Source organism: Phaethon aethereus, assembly GCF_964289735.1.
Source record: "Phaethon aethereus genome assembly, chromosome: 5".
Taxonomy (NCBI): domain Eukaryota; kingdom Metazoa; phylum Chordata; class Aves; order Phaethontiformes; family Phaethontidae; genus Phaethon; species Phaethon aethereus.
The window spans coordinates 50509742-50529886 of NC_138579.1; the positions used below are offsets into that span (position 1 = coordinate 50509742).

The 20145-nt window shown below is 36.6% G+C and overlaps 1 protein-coding gene across 1 annotated transcript in view; it reads right to left on the reverse strand.

Moving 5' to 3' along the window:
* PDHX (pyruvate dehydrogenase complex component X) overlaps nucleotides 1-20145 on the reverse strand; it is a gene marked incomplete at its 3' end in the record, with an annotated part of 62985 nt that overhangs the window by 9662 nt on the left and 33178 nt on the right. The window contains exons 6-9 of the mRNA XM_082000759.1: nucleotides 16225-16408; nucleotides 13799-13946; nucleotides 4898-4956; nucleotides 498-656 (exon numbers count right to left, since the gene is read on the reverse strand). Coding sequence (XP_081856885.1) covers nucleotides 498-656; nucleotides 4898-4956; nucleotides 13799-13946; nucleotides 16225-16408 — 550 coding nt within the window. The remainder of the gene's footprint in view (nucleotides 1-497; nucleotides 657-4897; nucleotides 4957-13798; nucleotides 13947-16224; nucleotides 16409-20145) is intronic.

The following is a 20145-nucleotide window of genomic DNA, read 5'->3' on the forward strand; positions in this document are numbered from 1 at the left end:
CTGAGAAGTTCAATGTTACCTTTTGGGTGACATTCTCAACTGAACCGTATATTGAGAAAATGCAGACAGAAATAAGTGCCATAATATAACCGCACAGAGAGTAACACAAGCAGCTACAAGCAAATTTCTGTGAAAGGGGGAAAAAACCCTCCCAAAGATCGAAAAATACTAAAGGAATTAACATTATCTAGTCTTCTCATGAGGATTAAAGAAATACAGTTATATTAAATTGCAGAAGTCTGTTCAGGTTTATTTTTCAAACAGTCTAGCCAGCATTCAACTAAATAACATGATGGCTAAGTTACTGTTAATTAAAAATGAACAGAGTTGCAAAATTGATAATAATTTTGAAGTCTAAGGAATGCTGAAACTGCTTTAGATCCATTTTGAAACTGCCTTTTTTATTACTGATGTGTACCTGGGCCATGCTACATTTTCTGCTACAAAAAACTACATAGCTACTATGTTCCCCAGCCTACTGTACATTTAAGTCCTACCTTTGAAGAGGCAGCAATTTCCTTTATTCCCTTGGCAGCAACATCTTTCATGATCGGTGTAATAAGACCTCGGTCTGTTGCCACAGCAATAGAAATGTCAATGGACTGAAGCTGCCTGCAGACTTCTCCATCCCAGGTTACATTCACATCTGGCATTTGCTAGAAGAGAAAGAGAGGAAAAAAAGACAGCTGTTAAAAGAACAATGGTGCAATCAATTATCAAGAGAAAGGAAAATCCTTTAAGACACATAGCTACATACAGGCATTCACCAAATTAATTTGTGCATCACAGACTGCTGTCTGTAAATGAATGCAAAAAACATCTGTCATCACATGTGACAAGAAAAAAAAAATCACTGTGAGGGTCTAAGAATAGACAAATGTACATGATTAGCTTGCATTTATTTTATTTAAACTTTGTCAAAAAGCATAGGTGTATGCTCCAGGAACTCAAAATGGCAGGGCAGACAGAAGGTTTTTTAGAGTTGCTGAAAAAAAAATTAACAAAAGCCTACAAATTCCTCCAGAAGTCATTGTTTACTGATAATTTCAATGAGGTTTTTGAGTTTACCATATAAAGCTGATACAGCTCGGGGAAAAAAACCCAACCCAACATACAGGTGAAATCTCAGGTAACTGGTCATAGATGCTGTGAAGATGCTTTCTAACAAATGCGAGATTAGTATTTAGTGACCTTCATGAAGTTAGGAAGTTTGACTTCACAGTGGAGAAGGTATTCCAGAAAAAAGTATGGGAGGGACACATTATCTCCACCTAAACTAAGTTCCCTATCCATCTCTACCTAAACTAACTCCACTCCTAGAAAAAGCAGTGTAACATTAGTCTCGGTTCCTGTTCTTCAGCATCAGAATATAGTACTCCTCTTTGCAAGTTAAATAAACTTCAGGAAAGTCCCACTGTATACACAGTTGTAAGATGCCTGTAAGTGGTTGTGTTGTGCAAGCATGACTGTCTATATAAGGTATCCAAAAGAGATAAGGACAAGGAGTTTTTCCTATCAACTTCAATATCATTAGAACAGTCTTAATTTTGACATAGACCCAGACAGTGTTATTTCTCCCAACACTTCAGCAATGAAAGACTATTTATTTTTAAAGGATGGCTGCTATAGCAGCTGTTGTTACTAAGCCCAACCACTTGTGGATATAAGCCTGGAAGCTTTCATTCCTTCCTCCAGCCTTACTCCTCCCTCCTTGTTCCAGAAAGCCAGAATTGTTCTAATGGGCTATCATCTGATGAGCCCACTGGCACATTCGCAAACCTCTGGCTGTCAAATGGCGAGACCAAGCCGAAAAGCAGAATTCATAATTGGACCTGTGTTCCTAAGAACTGTGAAGGAGAAATTTAGCATATTAAAGAACTGATGCAAGCAGTATCTTGAGGTGTTTGCCAACCAATCACAAACTGGCAACAGCTGCTGTCAGTTCATTCAAGCTAGAAGAGCATTTGTCTTGCGTGTTCAGAAAGAAAATATTAAGAAAAAATTATTTGAACAGTACCCAGAAAAAAAATCAATAAACTGCCTTGAATCTAAACTTGCAAATGTAGTCATACCACTGAATTTTGGGGTGGGGAGGAGCAGACAGAGGTGAGTTTTCTTTTTTAAACTAGTAGTCCACGTTTTCCTGAAATACTGACAGAAATAGTTGAGACATGAGTCTGAGCATGAACTTACTTGCTGGTATACCAAGTTAAATGTGGTTTTGTGTTTTGTTTTTTTTTCAATTTATTATTTTAATAGTCAAACAAATACTAGCATAGATATGTAACAAAGCAATAGGATAGGACAGAATAGTTTAATGATATAAATTATATAAATCCATACAAATGCAATATTAATATCCCATTAAAAAAGCAACCAAACAAAAAACACAGAAAACAAGACACATCAATTTCTTCTAACCCAATGCACAAGAAGTCCAGCTTTTCAGAATCAGACCTGGATCATAACCAAAAATACACTGATTTTACAAAGCTGTATGCATTATCATTTACTAGATTTGTCTATTGAATATCCTGTAAGAAAGTTAAAAATGACAGGCTACAGCTGACTTTCTCATGTTCACGACATAGAACTATCTAATCTTTAAGTTCAAGATTCAAATCCTGTATTATAAGTGTCAGCTGAAAATACTAGGAAAAAGAACACAAATCTAATCAGACTAAATATTTTTTATTGTATATCAGAAGAGAAATCATATTTACGGAATTCACTGGTTGGATCATTTTGTGATGGCAGATAAGGAAACCTTGTTTTAAATAATGGCAACAAACAACATGCATAATACACGTGTGCTCCTTCAAAGTACAGTAAAGCAGCCTAATAGGTAAATGGACAGGAAGCTACTCCTCTTTTAAGTTTTAGGCAGCAATTTAAAAAAACCCACAAAAACCAACAAACAACTTTTATTATATACGCAGTAGTAATAAAAAGTACATTGAATGCTCGTATTCAAGTAATTATTTCACATATACACAAGTTGTAAACTAGGATTAAATCCCATTATCTTTCTTGACTGGCCTTTTTTGTGTAGAAGAGAAAACACAAAACCTAATCTTTCCTTCCTCTCTCTGTCTCCTGTTCCTTTCACCTGCTCTCTGGTACAGAGATTTGTTATTGCACGCTTGCATTTAGCAGTTCACAGTAATTTTTGGATGTCACCATTTCCTTGCATAAGGTCTCATTAGGCCACAAAAAGAAACTTCTTGCTATGTTTACATGTAACAAATGCAAAGCAAGCATATTTAGCTCCTTCTGTTTCTGGTATGGAATAACTTGGGAAGTTTTTTCCAGTCTATCTAATGCCCAGAATTTCTCTCAGGCTCTTGCTTATGAAACTGCCTAGAATCCTGTCAAAATCTACAGCTCTTGCAGTTATACATTAATGTTTAGAACATGTTTGGCTAGAAATTTCTCAGGCCCATTCCAGTGCAGTGTTCTCTCAATTCCATACATCCATGGGAAGAGTTCCCCGACTTAAATGTAACTTCCTCCTTCAGCTTTTGAATAGTTAAAATAATCCTTGCAAATGGGAAAAATGGCTCTCACTCCCTTTCTGATGTTTTTGTATTGTTGTGAGGTAGTGCAACTAGTCTGAATCCTTGTTCTGCTTTATCTTGTCTGTTTGTAGCTTTTAGAACCCACTGCTCAAATGATGCAATGATATCAGAAAAGTTCAGCTTTCCTAGGCATTTACTGTAGAGCTAGAAGGTGTGATCACTATGCAATCAAGAAGGTATAGGTGACAAATCCATGGCAACACCAAACTGCTTCAAAATTGCATTCATTCATTGCCACACATAACATTGCCTTGATGACAAGGGCAAACTCCATAAGATAGTTTGAAGGATCAAGTGTGTGTCCCTCTTAATTATCTTTCTACATGATAAGAGATCTTTTCCAGCTGTTAGTGATCACTAAAAAGACACTATTTCCTCCTGAACCTTAAAAATACTGGCCTTCAGGCTGGTCAGAGATCCCACCTATGACTTACTCTAAAATTAAGTGCAAACTGAATTTAAACCAAAACAACTCCACATCTAAGTGAAACCATCACAGTTCTTCCGTTTCACAAGATTGGAAATAATATTAATTTCACATTATGTTTTCCAAGTCATCATATTTGAGACACTCTGGACTAAGAGGAGACAGTTCCAAAGCATGGGAGTTCTCCTAAAGATGGATCTCTGAAATGTTTGTTTCAGGAAATTGGGAGTATTTTCCAAGCAGAGCAATGGACACAAATTGGAAGACAATGTATCCAGTTCAACCCAGACAGCACGGTAATAGCTTATGGAGACTGTGAAGCCTCTGTAGTTTGGCATGGAGTAAGTAGACCCTAATGAAATTTAAGATCTTAACTTCAGGATGTATTGCAATTGTTTAACTTTTACACTAACAAGGGAACAATGACAATTCTTAGCAATGAGCAAAGATTGGTTGCCTGAAGAATTTTTAATTCAAAGCAGAGGTCGCTGAATATGCTATCAGAATACATGCGAGGTAATATACAAGATTGGTATAATACTTGGATAAATATTTATAACTGTAAGAGAAAATAACATGCAACAGCAAAGAATAGAAGACTTATCTTGCCAATTGCTTTAGTCTGCTGAGAAAGCATTTACTGTTATGTGCAGATGAGAACTGCAGTAAGTGAATCTTTACTAAGAAGTTCTCATTTTTACAGTCCACAGCATAGACAGTGTAGAGAATTTTACCTGGAGAACTTAAAAAAAACCCTGACAATAAGTGATAAAGAATTACAAGCTTTGCAATGATTGCATTCACATCTCCATATAGGCTCATAAAGAACTTCTGTTGTCTCCTTGGCTGTTTACCATAAAACATAGTTTTTTAAAGTCAATTATTCACTTACCTGCAGAGTAATGGCAGTTGCCTTGATAATAAAATCATTTACAGATACTTTAATGTCATCTGCAAAAAAAAAAAAAAAAAAAAAAATCATTGCTCATAAGATTTGTTTATCAGCATTTGTGTGATGACAAGATTCCAGTGATTCAGCAGATTTGCTTCTTTGAAACAATGCCAGAAAGTAAGACATCTTCAAACTACAATCACAAAATCAAGAAAACTTTTCTTACCCCTTGGGAAAGAGGGGATCATCAACAAAAAGTCTCCCAGGCAGAGACATTCTTGCTAGCTGTTACTAGAAGGTCAAAAAAGCTGCAAACTTGAGTATTACTCCTCATTCTTATAAGTAGCAGCCCATATATGCTTTACATATTTACTGTTGATGTAGAAATCTATTGTAGGATCTAAGTATACAGAGACAATACTGTGGACTACTATTCTTTATGTAGTGTGATGCATTGACTGCAATAATTGCAGAAATCAGCTTTTACTCGGCTATAAATCAGAAATACGTTACTCTCCAGTGAGCTTTGTGGCCTTATAATCTAAGAACTGGCCAGGTGAGGGCATCTGTCAATCCTTAAAATGGGTTAACAACACATTCTAAAGCAGACTGCAAAATAATATGAGCGACAAAGTTGTCAAATTAAAAGCAAAGCTACACACAAAAAAGGCAGCATTAGCCAGAAACAGCTAAAATAACCTTGAGAGGACTGGATTTTTTCTGATGTGAGCCTAAGAAATACTGTGTAACACTCAGTACATTTGCTTCCTTTCCCCAAAAGCTCAGGAGAAAGGAGGGATGGGAACAATGGCTATATTTGCTCTGCATTATTTTTTTCCAAATTTTAGGAGACTGAAAGTACTGACTAAAAACAGGACTAGCAGCAGAAGCAAAGACTATAGATACAATTGCAGAATATGCCACTGTTGCTACAAGATTATCCTGAAGATGCATGATATTTACAGAAGATTAAATGCATCATTCTCATAACTGAAAAAGCTATATTACTCCGCTACCATCATCACTGCTGTCAGCTAAACAGCAAAACTACTTCATTTTCAAGTCTGATTTATGACATGTAATACAGATACCTTTAGAAATGCTTTTGTAACAGGAAACTTATTTATAGATCATTATATCAAGTGATCATAGATTTAGAGGAATGAACCAAGTATCTACTTACCACATAACTTACCTTCAACGCTTGCCATGATTAGAAATCTATGTATAAGAAGAGAGCCAGAATTCTAATGTAACACAATGATATTTGCAAGTACTATGTTGCACTGACAGGATTTCACATCAGACAAACCTGTATCTTGGTCATCAAATGTATTCTGGTATTTTGTATTTTGATTTGTATATTACATTCCTAACCCTTGGCAAATATGTCATTGTCCACTAGCGAGGCAGGAATTCAGTGAAAATATTGGGAGTACAGTTAAAGGAAGTATGTCCTTTTTATATTTTACCCTCAATCATTGAAGTTTACAGGAGGGATAATTGCTATATTTTATCTCCAAAACAAAGACACTTACAGTAGAGAATGCTACATGAAACTTCCACATTAAGTCTCATCATGTAGTAGAAACCACCATCATTTCCATGAGGGAGGAAAAAGAAAAATCTACTAGGACCATCTCTGCAATTCAATTTTACGCAAAGACATACATTTTAAAAAACTATTCATTAAGAATCCACAGCAGCAGGACAGATGTTAAAAATTTTAAGTGAGCATTCCTAAGACAATTTTTTACTTAATTTCTTATGACCTGCTGCTGTTTACTGAAAATATCGACATCATCAATTGTCTTTGACATCATCTTATTCATAAGATACCATTTAAATTAAAAAAAAGGTAGAAAAATGACCTGGGGTACTCTTGCATTAAAAAATAGCAATTCAAAACTCCAGTGAAAGGAGAAGGAGCTCCTGCATCATCAACTAGAAAATCTGAATATACCAGTCCAATTTTATTTAGGACCTCACAAATGGATAAACAAGCATGGGCTACTCACCAGTACATAACAGTAGCCCTCCAATGTCAGCATTCTAGTTCCTAGGTGTACAGCTCTGTGAGACTAAGCTGGGAGAAAATTCACTCACAGGTAAAATTCACTCATAAAGCCTTGGGAACAGCAAGTGACTATGAAGTACCCTAACACTCCTGAAGGGCTTATGTCTTGTGCTATAATGTGACATCAAAAGATGTCTATATTGGGATATCCAGGAAAAACAAAACAGTCTAAATTGCTAGCAATACCTGGTTGCAAGCAGATCTTTTGTTATATCAACAAAAACATAGGTCAAGGAGAGAGAAAAGAGTATCAACTTCTTTGTCAAACAGGCATATCAGCACATAACACTTACCTGTGTCTAAAATCTAGCTGGTGCCTCTGTATACAGAACCTTAGAAGGCTAACTTCATTAGGTTAACCTTGAAAACCCTTTCTACACATCCATGCAATAACCAATTCACACAAAGAACTTTAACTTGGCCTTGAAGATACTTTCTGATGATGCACTGTGATAACAACAAAGCCCTTTTTCAACCTTGCCCCAGAGGCAACGCTTTCAGTAAATCAAAAATCCTTCTACTGTTGAGCAGTAGCACCTAGACGACACAAGTGAGGGAACCCTATTAAAGGTTAAGCTGGAAGAGATGCCACATATAAGAGCTATAGCATCAGATGACACCAAGCTGAGTGGGAGTGTTGATCTGCTGGAGGGTAGGAGGGCTCTGCAGAGGGATCTGGACAGGCTGGATCGATGGGCAGAGGCCAACTGTATGAGGTTTAATAAGGTCAAGTGCAGGGTCCTGCACTTTGGCCACAACAACCCCATGCAATGCTACAGGCTTGGGGAGGAGTGGCTGGAGAGCAGCCCGGTGGAAAGGGACCTGGGGGTGCTGGTTGACAGCCGGCTGAATATGAGCCGGCAGTGTGCCCAGGTGGCCAAGAAGGCCAACAGCGTCCTGGCCTGTATCAGCAATAGTGTGGCCAGCAGGAGCAGGGAAGTGATTGTGCCCCTGTACTCGGCACTGGTGAGGCCGCACCTTGAATCCTGTGTTCAGTTTTGGGCCCCTCACTACAAGAAGGATGTTGAGGTGCTGGAGCGTGTCCAGAGAAGGGCAACGAAGCTGGTGAGGGGTCTGGAGCACATGTCTTATGAGGAGCGGCTGAGGGAACTGGGGTTGTTTAGTCTGGAGAAGAGGAGGCTGAGGGGAGACCTTATCGCTCTCTACGACTACCTGAAAGGGGGTTGTGGCGATGAGGGTGTTGGTCTCTTCTCCCAAGTAACTAGTGATAGGACGAGAGGAAATGGCCTCAAGTTGCGCCAGGGGAGGTTTAGATTGGATATTAGGAAAAATTTCTTCACTGAGAGGGTGGTCAGGCATTGGAACAGGCTGCCCAGGGAGGTGGTGGAGTCGCCATCCCTGGAAGTGTTCAAAAAACGTGTGGATGTGGCGCTTCAGGACATGGTTTAGGGGACATGGTGGTTCTGGATTAATGGTTGGACTTGATGATCTTAAAGGTCCTTTCCAACCTAGTGATTCTGTGATTCTGTGATTCTTGGGGGGACAGGACCAACCAAAAAAACCCCACCTACCTACAGCTGTATCTGGAATAATATACAGTGAGTTCTGGATTGCTAATGTGCGCCTGCCTTTCCCCGAAGACAAGAAAATTACTCATTTGAGTTATGTCGGTCTTGTCATACAAAACATTTACAGATGGGACCAAGAAAGCTTCTGAAGACACAGGTACTCTGTCCAGGGCAACTACAACACCATTTTTTCAGAAAACAAACTAAAAAATCCCTACAAAAAACTTAAAGAATAAAGATATCTTTCAACTCTTGTTCTACTGCTTCTCCTTCATCATGCTAGAGAAACCCCAAGAAACAAACGAAAAACTCGTAAGAAGAAATAAAGACGGGTAAACCGCACCAAGAACGTTCTGGTCAAATCACTGAAAGATTTTGTCAGAATTTGCTTGAAGAACAACTAATTGAGGATCATCAAAGCTACAGTAATAAAAATATTACTTTTAGATTACCAGTTCACAATGTGTCCCTGGTTAGAAGTATTTATGTGACTTTGAAGTCTGTATTTGATTGACTTAAAACTGACAGTTGTCTCCTGAGTGAAAGAGAACCATATTTTGCTCTTCTCTATTTATTATAGAGAAGTTATTTAATGCACATTGTGCAATGAGTACTTTGCACCTAAGAATAAAGAGGCACACATAAGTGTATATGTCCCTGGGATACCAAGAAATGCCAACTCTTACCTCTCTGTGCATTTGTACAAATGCCTTATCAGTGAAAGATTCACACCCATCCGTTTTCCGAAGTTCAGTACCCAGTTCTTGTCTTTCAAGAACTAAAAAGGGATGTGACATCAGGATCTCTACTCACACAACCACTGTTTTATTTACTGATACTTGCTAGCTAGAAAAAACTCCACCCTTTCCCTTTCTTCTCTTATTTGACATCCGTTCAAACTGATTCTTCTACCTCTAGGATGCTCAAATACATGTCAAGTTGCAGATAGCCCAAAAGATCACCTAAACCACTATTTAGAATCATAATTTCTGTGAAACCAATATGTTTTCTTTCAGATTTGCTTTAATTCATTTCAATTACCAGTAAAATGTTATTTTTACAAATCATATTGACTAAAATACTGTTTCCAATTATGTATAAAAGAATGAACTTCAAAAAAAATTATAAAGTTTTAAATATACATGATACACATTTTTTTCCAAGCTGTCATTTAAGATTTCTCTAAGACATTGCTTAGCTACTGCAATTTGACAGAACCACACCTCAGGGGGACCACCCTCTAGAAGACCTCAAGAACTGATTTGTGGGACTCGGATTTATTCTCCCAACTCCAGAACTACTTAAATTGAGAGCTCTCCAAGCTGACATGTTTTTTTCCTTTAGTCTTATTTCCTTCTCATTCTTATTTTCAAGAAATGCAGCCTTCAGATGTACAGTAATACACTGTAACAACTTGTATTTCCTCCCCTGTCAATGTGAATGCTGAAGATAATTTAGAATTCTAAATGGTACATCTATCCTTGCTATTACTATCACATGCAGCCTCTGAAAAAAATTGTTCAGTAAAAGGTTATGATTCAAGTTGAATGAATGTGCAGTAACTGATGATTAACAATGTTTTTTACAGCCTAAGATTTCTTGTGATTTGGAGTTAGTTTTCTTGGATAGTGTTTAGAGTCCTCTAAATGGCTTGTACAAGTGTGGCCTGATTCTGTGAGTAAAAGTCTCTAGGTTTCACAGACTTCAGTTAAACCTTAGAACATGCAGCATTTCTCAGAACTGGACCTGATTTGTACAGGTTAAATAAAGTCACAGCAATGACAGCAATAGGTGGCCCCAGCTTTCACGCTTTTCTCTAAATGCTTCAATAAAGGAGAAGAAAGCACTCTGTTTCTCAATAAGTACAGCAATAAAAATGTAAATTAAAACTATCCTGCTATCATCTGAACCTGAATTAATAAGCTTTCAAACCATGATAGCAGTGATGAAGCTTTAGAACAAAACTTGAAGTGCCACATGTCTCTGCCTTAGACCTAAAAATACTCACTTTTCATTTTTGTGGTAATGTTTAAAACAGCATACACTATTAATTCTATTTCTACTACTTCATGAAATAATGAGCATACACATTTATAAGCAGAACTATTAAGAACAAAATAGTTAAATGGTACCAGAAAAAAAGGGACTAATTCAATGACACCAAAAAGAATCCATGTAAGTTTATGTACCTTCCTCCTGTGTAGACAGCTGTACTGTCCCATGAATGTCTTTAGTCTTTAGAAACAAACTTCTGTCTTTTTTAAAAAAAAAAGTATAGTAGGAGGAAAAAAATGTACTGTTTCTCCTCATTATAAAATTATGGGCCTTCAGAATTTTTTACCCAAGTAACAGATTTGGTACCAGGCTATGAGGTGTAATGTGTGCACGTCTCCTTCAGCAAACAGAACTTCGCTACTTGCTTTTGCAGCTTGAACAGTGTGCAAAAATGACATTACATAAAATGGAATGAATAATGAATTAAGATTAAATTTATTAAGTGGCAGAGATTAACCTGTGTGCCTGGAACAGTATCCAAACTTTGTAGGTATTGAAAAGTCAAGTTTTGTAAACAAATATTCTTTCACCAGCATAATGAGCTAAACCTATCAAAAGGAAAAGTAATCAATATTTTCCCAATTTGATTTGAAAAGGGATCTAAAGGAATGAAAATTAATTTAGAAGCTATGTCTAATTAGTTTGGCTGCAATTGATAAATTGATGTCTACTTTATCTCAACTGATTCCAGCAGATGAATACAACAGATGCTATGTCATTTTAGGCAGAGATAAGATATTGCCTATTCAATGAACAATACTGCTAACCTCAGACGCTAGAAATGATATGTATTCTTTGCGAAGAATATTCCACATTTTATAGAAACTTAAGACCAGAAGTATCATTTACAGATATTGTGGTCAATCACACTACAATCTAATTTATCAAGTTCTGTCTTAAAACCAAATAGATTTCCTAAGAAGGCTACTCTTCCTGGACAGCTGCACGCAAATCTCATTTCTCAATGTATTAGAATTAGTTAGAACTCCACGGACAAGCAGGAAATTGAAGGCAGGCATTGCCCCCACCCAGACCTGTCTTCCTTCCCCTCAGCTACTGCTTCCTACTTTGCAACATCTCCTCAACTGTGCTTGTATATCTGTTTTACAGCTCTGATGCCAACATGTGTCAGTGGATTGGGACAGTTTAAAGTAACTCAAGTTTTGGCATCAGAGGGAATGAAGATACCAGAGGCAGAAACATGCAGCACAGGTTTTCAACTGTTTAATCCAGCTTTTCTGTGAAGAAAAAAAAATCTCCAAAACTCTATAACCTCTGCAAGTAGCTTAGGAGATAAGTAAAGATGGAAAGTGGAACTGAAAAAGGACAGCGAATTTATTCATTAATTGGTGACAGACACATGACCTTGCTGAGAAAAAAATACAGTCTTATAGTGCAACTGCTTAACAATTCTCTCTGATTTTATTTCATTACAGTCCTTTAAATTCTTGTTCAAGATGTGTATTTAATGGAAAGTAGTCTTATAACTGTAATGGGAAAAAAATTTACAAAATAAATTTTTCCTCAAGCTTAAATATCTCTGAGTCAAAAGATACAATTTTTAGAAAATCTTCTAACTTAAGGTGAGTTCGTGAAGAGCAAGATGCCCTACAGTAATGTTAAGTCTAACTACTCAGCTGTAAATCTGGCTTGATCAAATTAACTTACAGATGTCAAAGCTTTATGAAAACATTTGTTTCCGTATTTATAAATATTGGTATTTATAAATAGACTGCACTGTGTTCGTGTCCTCTTTAATATTCTGTAGGAAATAAAACCAGCCACCAAATTAAAAAAAAAAAAAGAAAAAAGAAGGAAAAATGCTAGTAACTGCAGGCAATTGCAAGAACTGACCTAATACAAAAAAATGCTTCCCTAAAGAGTTTCCACAGGTTTTGGTTTAATACCTTCATGAACCATTAAACTGGAGCCAATTCCTGTAGACAACATTAAAATCAGTATATAGACCAAATATTTCTAAACATAATACAATTTTTTAAAATTAAGAAGATTATGATGTTACAGTAGTAAAAAATTTCATTCAGGTTTTTTACCCAACTAAGTAGAAGTCCTTAAATAAAAAGACACTAAGCAAACAACACTTTTGTGATATTTTTCATGATACCTGCCTGAAGAGTGTTCTATTGAAAAATCTTCATTTTTTTAAATGCATGTCATATATACTTTGTTGAACTGAGATTTAGGGAAGAAGATTCTAGTCTGCATAGCTAATTTTGAAACTATTAAAACATCCTATTGCACAGTACACTCAGCTGATTTTAGCAAAAACAGTTATAGCAAAACCAAAGAAATCTTTGATTACAACCTTAAACTTCAAGAACAAGTAAATAAGTCACTTCAGTGAATACAAGTTGAGACAAAAAGGGAAAATTTAATTTCTTAATCATATACATAAACATTTCTGTATCAATAAGACACAATGGACACATTATGAAAACTGGGATTTATATATATATAGAGAGAGATTTATAGCTTTTGAACCAATTCTCAATGTATATTTTAAAGTTATCCATTTTTCTGGGGGACAAATCTCTATTCCAACAGCTTAACATATCTTTAAGCATATATATAAATTTCAGTCAGAGATAACCTTGACTCCTCCACATTAATACCATTACTTTGCCTTCAGAAGGCATCTACCATGCATCGGCTGGCCTGTGCTAAAAACTCACTTTCTTTCCTCACCATGGATAAAGCCATTCTCACCCAGAATTTAAGAGGCTGCACTAGTTTTCCTTTTCCAGTAAATTCAACAAAGAGGCCAGTAAAACTAAATTTTAACATTGTATCTAGAAGGACAGAGCATGAGTATATTTTAATTTGAAGTTTCCTCTATTATTTTTCACATGAATAATTTGAGATGTTAACCGTCAATAAGCTAAATATTGCTGCATCTGGATAGAAGGAAACAAAAACCTACTGGACAATGCATAGTCCTATGTTAAATTGCAGATACCTACAGAGTGTTGTGTTAGTTGGCAAAGTAACACCTCTGTTTTCCTGTATCTTGATGAGTTGTCCAATTCAATGATCACAGGGAACTACACCCAGAGAATACCATAAATACATAAAAGCTGTAAATACAGAATACCATAAAAGATTATTTGAATGCATAGTGTTCTGCCTATACAAAAATCTACACCTCCTGGGCAAGATTATGGTAAACAAGACAAACTATGCATTAGTACCACGTTATGGTAAATCAGTTTAATCACTAACCTTTGGCCAATTCTTTTCTTAATTTCAAAACAGCATCAATGTCACAGTCAGCAGCAGCATATGCATGGGGTACAGTAGTTTTAGACTCTGTTAATCTCTTAGCAATAACTCTTCGGATGTTGCTAGCTGGGATTTCTGTGAATGTGCCCTGAAAGAAATCATATGCTGAATATTAAATATCAAGAGAGCAAACACACTTCCCCTTTGCTGAAACAGGACTCCGGTATTGATGCATCATCATCAGTAAATCCTGCTCACTTCAAATACAATTCAATACATTCCAACTACTGAAATTAATATGATTAAGACCACTGAGTGTTCTGATCTATTCCACTTAACTTGGATCAACACAAGAGGTTTTATAGAATAAAGATAGTTTCGATTTACAGTATAGAATTAATCCTGCTATTCTAGCAGACTGCTTAAAAAAAAAAATTTCCAAATCTTCAGGCATTAATACTCAGTCAGAGCATATACTCAGTCAGAGTGTTACATACTGAGTAGTACTCAACACACAACAAACTGCAATATTGTCCTGGTTTCAGCCAGGATTGAGCTGGTTTTCTTCACAGAAGCTAGCGTGAGGATATGTTTTGGATTTGGGCTGAGAAAATGTTGATAAGGTGCTGATGTTTTGAGTTGTTGTTAAGTAGTCAAGGACAGTCCAGCTTTTCATGCTCACCTGCTAGCAAGAAGGCTGGGGGTGCACAGGAAGCTGGGAGGGGACACAGCCAGGAGAGCTGACCCAGGCTGGCCAAAGAGATATTCCCTACCATACAACGTCATGGCCAGTACATAAACTGGAGTTAGTCACAGGGCGGAACTGCTGCTCGGGGACAGGCTATCGATCACCGGGTGGTGAGTAATTGCTGTATTGGGCATCACTTGTTCTTGTACATTCCTTTGTTGGTATTATTATTGTTGTTTCCTTCTCTCTTGCTGTCCTATTAAACTCTTTTTATCTCAACCCATGAGTTTTTTCCCAATTCTCTCCCCCATCCCACTGGGGGTGGGGGGAATGAGTGAGCGGCTGCATGGTGCTTAGTTGCTGGCTGGGGATAAACCACAACAAATATGTATGTCCTGGTGCAATCATAGTAATATTTTTTTTCCTGTAATGGAAAAATACGTAAGTTTGAGCTTTCTGTGCTTTGTTTGGTTCTTTGTACAGTGCTAAAAAAACCAGCATGTTCTGAATATTATGAATTGTAGTTACATTGTAAACTTCAGCCTGTAAAGATACTTCAAGTTTAGTTCTAGAACCAGAAAGGTTTTTCCTCCCATTTTTCACAAAAGCTTTTCAACTTCTGCTAATATGCACTTTAGCACAGGCATTTATTCTTTAAAAAATAATTTCTGTTTTTTCTAACATTTCAAATTAACATAGAAACAGTATTTAGGTGCTAGGGTTTGCAAAATTACTCTTCAAAGCAGCCACTAAGCCCTTCCCCTATAATAGAATCATAGAATCTTTGAGTTGGAAGAGATGTTTAAAGGTCATCTAGTCCAACCCCCCTGCAGTGAGCAGGGACATCTTCAACTAGATCAGGCGGTTGCTCAGAGCCCTTGTCCAACCTGACCTTGAATGTTTCCAGGGATGGGGCATCTACCACCTCTCTGGGCAATCTGTGACAGTGTTTCACTATCCTCATTGTGAAAAATTTCCTCCTTATATCCAGTCTGAATCTACCCTCTTCTAGTTTAAAAACATTACCTCTTGTCCTATTGCTATAGGCCCTGCTAAAAAGTCTGTCCCCATCTTCCTTATAGGCTCCGTTTAAGTACAGAAAGGCTGCAATAAGGTCTCCCCAGAGCCTTCTCTTCTGCTGGCTGAACAACCCCAACCCTCTCAGCCTGTCCTCATAGGAGAGATGTTCCATTCCTCTGATCATTTTTGTGGCCCTTCTCTGGACCCTCTCCAACAGGTCCATTCCTCGCTTCTCAACAACTCATCAATGGACATTTACGTATACTTATATTGCAGGAAAGCCAACAAATTAAGAACAGTAAAAATAAATAGGGATTCAAGTTCCTCTGAGTTTGGAAATACACACAATATACTGATCCTGCAGGGATTGAGGGAAAGGGTGTATTATTCATTTCCAAACTAGTGGCCTCTTGTTTGGCAACTGAAATAAAACTGCCACCTCTCTGACTTTGCCCTTTCCAAGTCCTGCAATGTAAATTTTTCATGGTTTCAATTTGCAAGTCGCATAAAATAGCATGCAAACCGTAATTTCAAGACCTCTGCAGTTTGAATTACACTGCTTGAGAATCACTCAAATATACTAAAAACTGACTGGGCTTCGCATCTGCATGGCCTTAGTTTCCTTTGTCTCTCCGCTTCTGGAAATCTCATACAGCTACTTAAGTAGCCAAAGCAATATTTAGCTGTAGCAATGTTGAGGACTTAACAGAAACATTACCAGTGCAGCAGGTTGTCCTGGTGTGGAAATTGGTGGAACTGATGGCCTTGGATAAGCAGAAGTCACAGCTGTTGTTTGCAAAATAGTAGGCACTGCAGTAGGCTGGGGAGGAGCTGGAGAAACCACAGGTTTCAATTCACTGCGTTTGCCCTTCTGCTTCTCTTGCAGAAGTTTGAGAGCATCCCTGGTGAGTAAACACAGTGAAATACTGACAACAAAGAAATTATTTTTAAAATTCCCTAAGTACTACTATTCCATCACTTATTTTAATTAATTAGCCACTTCTGTGCATTTAAGTTTCTGTTGTCACACCAAATATTAAGGTGATTATTAACTGATACGCATTTTGTGTCTCTTTTGTGATATCTTTTTAGTAAATTCTCATTAAATTCTGTGAATAAAAGGGCTTGAATATGCAGTAATCAAAACAATTTGTGTTAAAGCGTAACATCCAACATCACTGTAAGTGTACAAGGTAATTTGTGAGTTGCACTAACAATTCTTCTGAGTAAGATACCAGAGTACACTTACTCAGGCTATAAAGTCTCAAATAAAAGACGTTTAATCTGTTATATTTGTAATCATTTGAATTTAATGTTATTAACCAGTGCTCACAGAAAATTGAGTAGCACATTTATCATTCATTTCTCTGTGCATACTTATGTCAGAAAGGTACAAACAGGTATAGATAGTATACAAGTCCACGGTTTATATGCACTTTGAAAGATAGCACCACATTAAAGAACCAAAGCCAAAAACTGTGGAACATCTAACAGTCCCAGGTGTGGTTGAACCTCATCTACACTATAAGCATTCTCCTGGGGTCTTTATATTGGTATAATTATTATCACAAAACTTCCCTCCTGTGGGCACATGACAGACGTATGTAAACTCCCATCTTTAAGCTATAATACTACATCTACCCTAGGTGCATTGTATTTATGAAGAAACATGCTAAAGATCAGCACCTACAAGGATAAACAGAAAAGACTGCATTTACACCACCACTGTCAATTGCAAGTGAAATAAGCTATAGTAAAATTTCTGTTTTGCGGTTGTAACTGAACCCATACTAGCAACTTGCTAGAAGAGCTGTATCAGTCATAGATCTCCTTTCTTTATGCTCCAGTTCTAATCTCTATCATTTCATACAGACGTCACCACAGCATGTACACAAAGATTTATGTACACAAAATTTTATTACATAAACTCACAGAGGAAATAAAAAATAAATGTAAAAATCAGACTACTTACAACCATACCATGGCTTTGAAACATAAGCCATCAACACTAAGCAAAGCTATCTAGTTTCTTTAGATTACTGCTTGAGTGAGAGTATTCTTGAGTGTGAGTCAATGTTTACATGTTATTAAATTTTTGTAGAAAGGACAAAATCTCAGAACAACATTATGTGTTCTTAGGTCTTCCTAACAAAGTAGCACTTCAGAACCAAGAACTGAAAACTGAAAAGCTCTGTATGTTCTATATAATGCCTTTTACTGATGGCTGACTTGCTTCAATTTATTTTTAGCTTCAACACATACTTCAGCAAATGATATTAAAAATAAAAAAAGTGACTGAGCTCAGGATGTAAATTTGTCATTATTAAAGTTGTTACTTGTTTTCCCAAATTAACATGTTAGCCAAAATTTGGTTTAAAAGTATGTGTTTAGTATTTAACAGATCTACCTATTGGGGAAACAATTAGATGTCATTAAATGAAGATCCCCTCGTATTACAATTTGAGACAAAAAAAGTAACTGTATGACATAATGCAACTTTCCTAATTAATATATTAGAAGCTACCAAAAATTACTTAAGGGCTTTAACTGGGCAGTCATAAGACAGACCATCTGCTCATTATGTTCCATAATACATAAAATAAAGTTTTTATAGTTTCTTATCTATTTTAAAGCTAAGGAAATGCTTTAAAATTACTTCCATATATTTATGCAAGTGACAAAAAACAGATGGTCCTACCTATCATACCCAAGTCAAAATGCTTTAATAATTTTGGTGTTAATATATTAACTGAAAAATGTATTGCCAGAATTGAGCTTATTTTTAGATTGGAAGATTCACTCCAGAGCTTTTGAAACTCATGCGTATGAGATATAGATGTATAAAAATATACATATATAAAATAATATTTCATATATTAATGTATTATATAAATATTTGTTATATGTAGATATAAAAATAATCCCCCCTCTCCAATTTCACATGATTTAACTGCTTAAAAAGAAAAAGGTACAGCAATGTTATGATTGTCATGGGTGCAAGACTGTGAGTCTGCATTTATGTAGAGTTGGAGGAGGCACCAAAACGAACCAAATTAAACATCTCATTACAAGTCAGGCAAGGAAATATTTTATTAGAACTGGAAAAGGAAGGGTTGGATACGTCTTTACAACTACCCGATAAACCTCCAGCAACACAGGATAATAATGGAGAAAGATGAGAAAGATGGGTAACAAACATGAAAGAGAGCAGCCTGCTCCCCAAAAAGACACCAGAGCCTGGTAAACAAATATATGCATTACCACTGTTGTTATTACAAGTATGCAGATTCTGGCAACTCCGTTACACTTCAGTTTACTACTACTACAGAGTGTATATTCTTTCTATGCCCTGTTAGCCAAAAAACAAAGAATGGTGAAAGTAAACTGAGTATTTTGTGCTCAAAATATACTTTGCTTGAAATGGACAAGTTAGAGGTTACACACACACCTAAAAATCACTAAGAATTCAGTTGTGCAACAGGAGATGCACAGATTGACACTAGCTTCCTCTGGTGGCAGTTATTGTTACTAAATTCTCTCAATCCCCTTTCATCTGAACATCTGATTACTCAATTCATAGAAGATTTCCTGGAAGAAGGAAAAAGGTGAACAGAGAATGTTACACATCAGAAACTTCTACGTATCAGACTTACTGCACTATCAACAGTATAGAAGGAACTAATTCCTCCATAATGGCAGCTGACAAATTGCATACAGCATAGATCCCACTGTAAGTCTGCACTCAATACATACACATGAACAATGACTCCAACATTACACATGTGCTCTGTGCCTTATTTGCAAGCTGAAAATGCAAATGCTTGAGCAGCTCCAAGATGCCAAATGACACTTAGCGACAGCTGCTAGGAAGGTACAGATGACAGGAACATGACCTCAGCATAACACAGTTATTATTGGCAATTAGGCCCCCACCTTTTTATGGTCGCATTTATAAATCCCTAGATCAGTAGTAAATAGGATGAGAAAGGACAGAAGTAGTCTGAACAATTGTAACATAGCTCTCTGAAACACAGTGTCTGTGCTGATGACTAGGAACATGGTGCAATCTTTGACCAAAATTGTGAGTTACTTTGTACTGACACATAAGTTTTCTAGTATATTTCTGAAGAAAGCAGAGGATATTGCTTAAAAATAAAAAAAAAAGCTGCCACACCATAAAATAAAAACAAGCAAGAAGAAGACAACAGTAACTCAGCCTTACACACATACATAAGAGAAATGAGTGTTTAAAAGTGAAAAGTGAACTTGCAACACTCCCTCAAAGAATCAATTGTTAGTCTACTTGGAAAAGAGACTATGAGTCACTCAGCTATAAAAAAGCATGGCATGTATTTTAACAGTAATCTCAAGTTAGCAAAATAAAATACTTTACTGAAATCCTGTAGCAGCTCTCTACAAAAGTCAGCAAAGATTTCATTTCAAAATGAACATAATAGCAGAACCTCTAGGCATCTGGAAGATTAACACCACTTCAAAAGAATGGTTAAAAAACCCTAGACCATCTGTACCTTAATATGACATTTCAAAGTCAAATTTTCTGTATGGAAGAAAGCAGTTTTGAAAAAAGAAGATTTTTTGTTAGACAATTCTCATAGCTACATAAAAATCTTTGCTACAT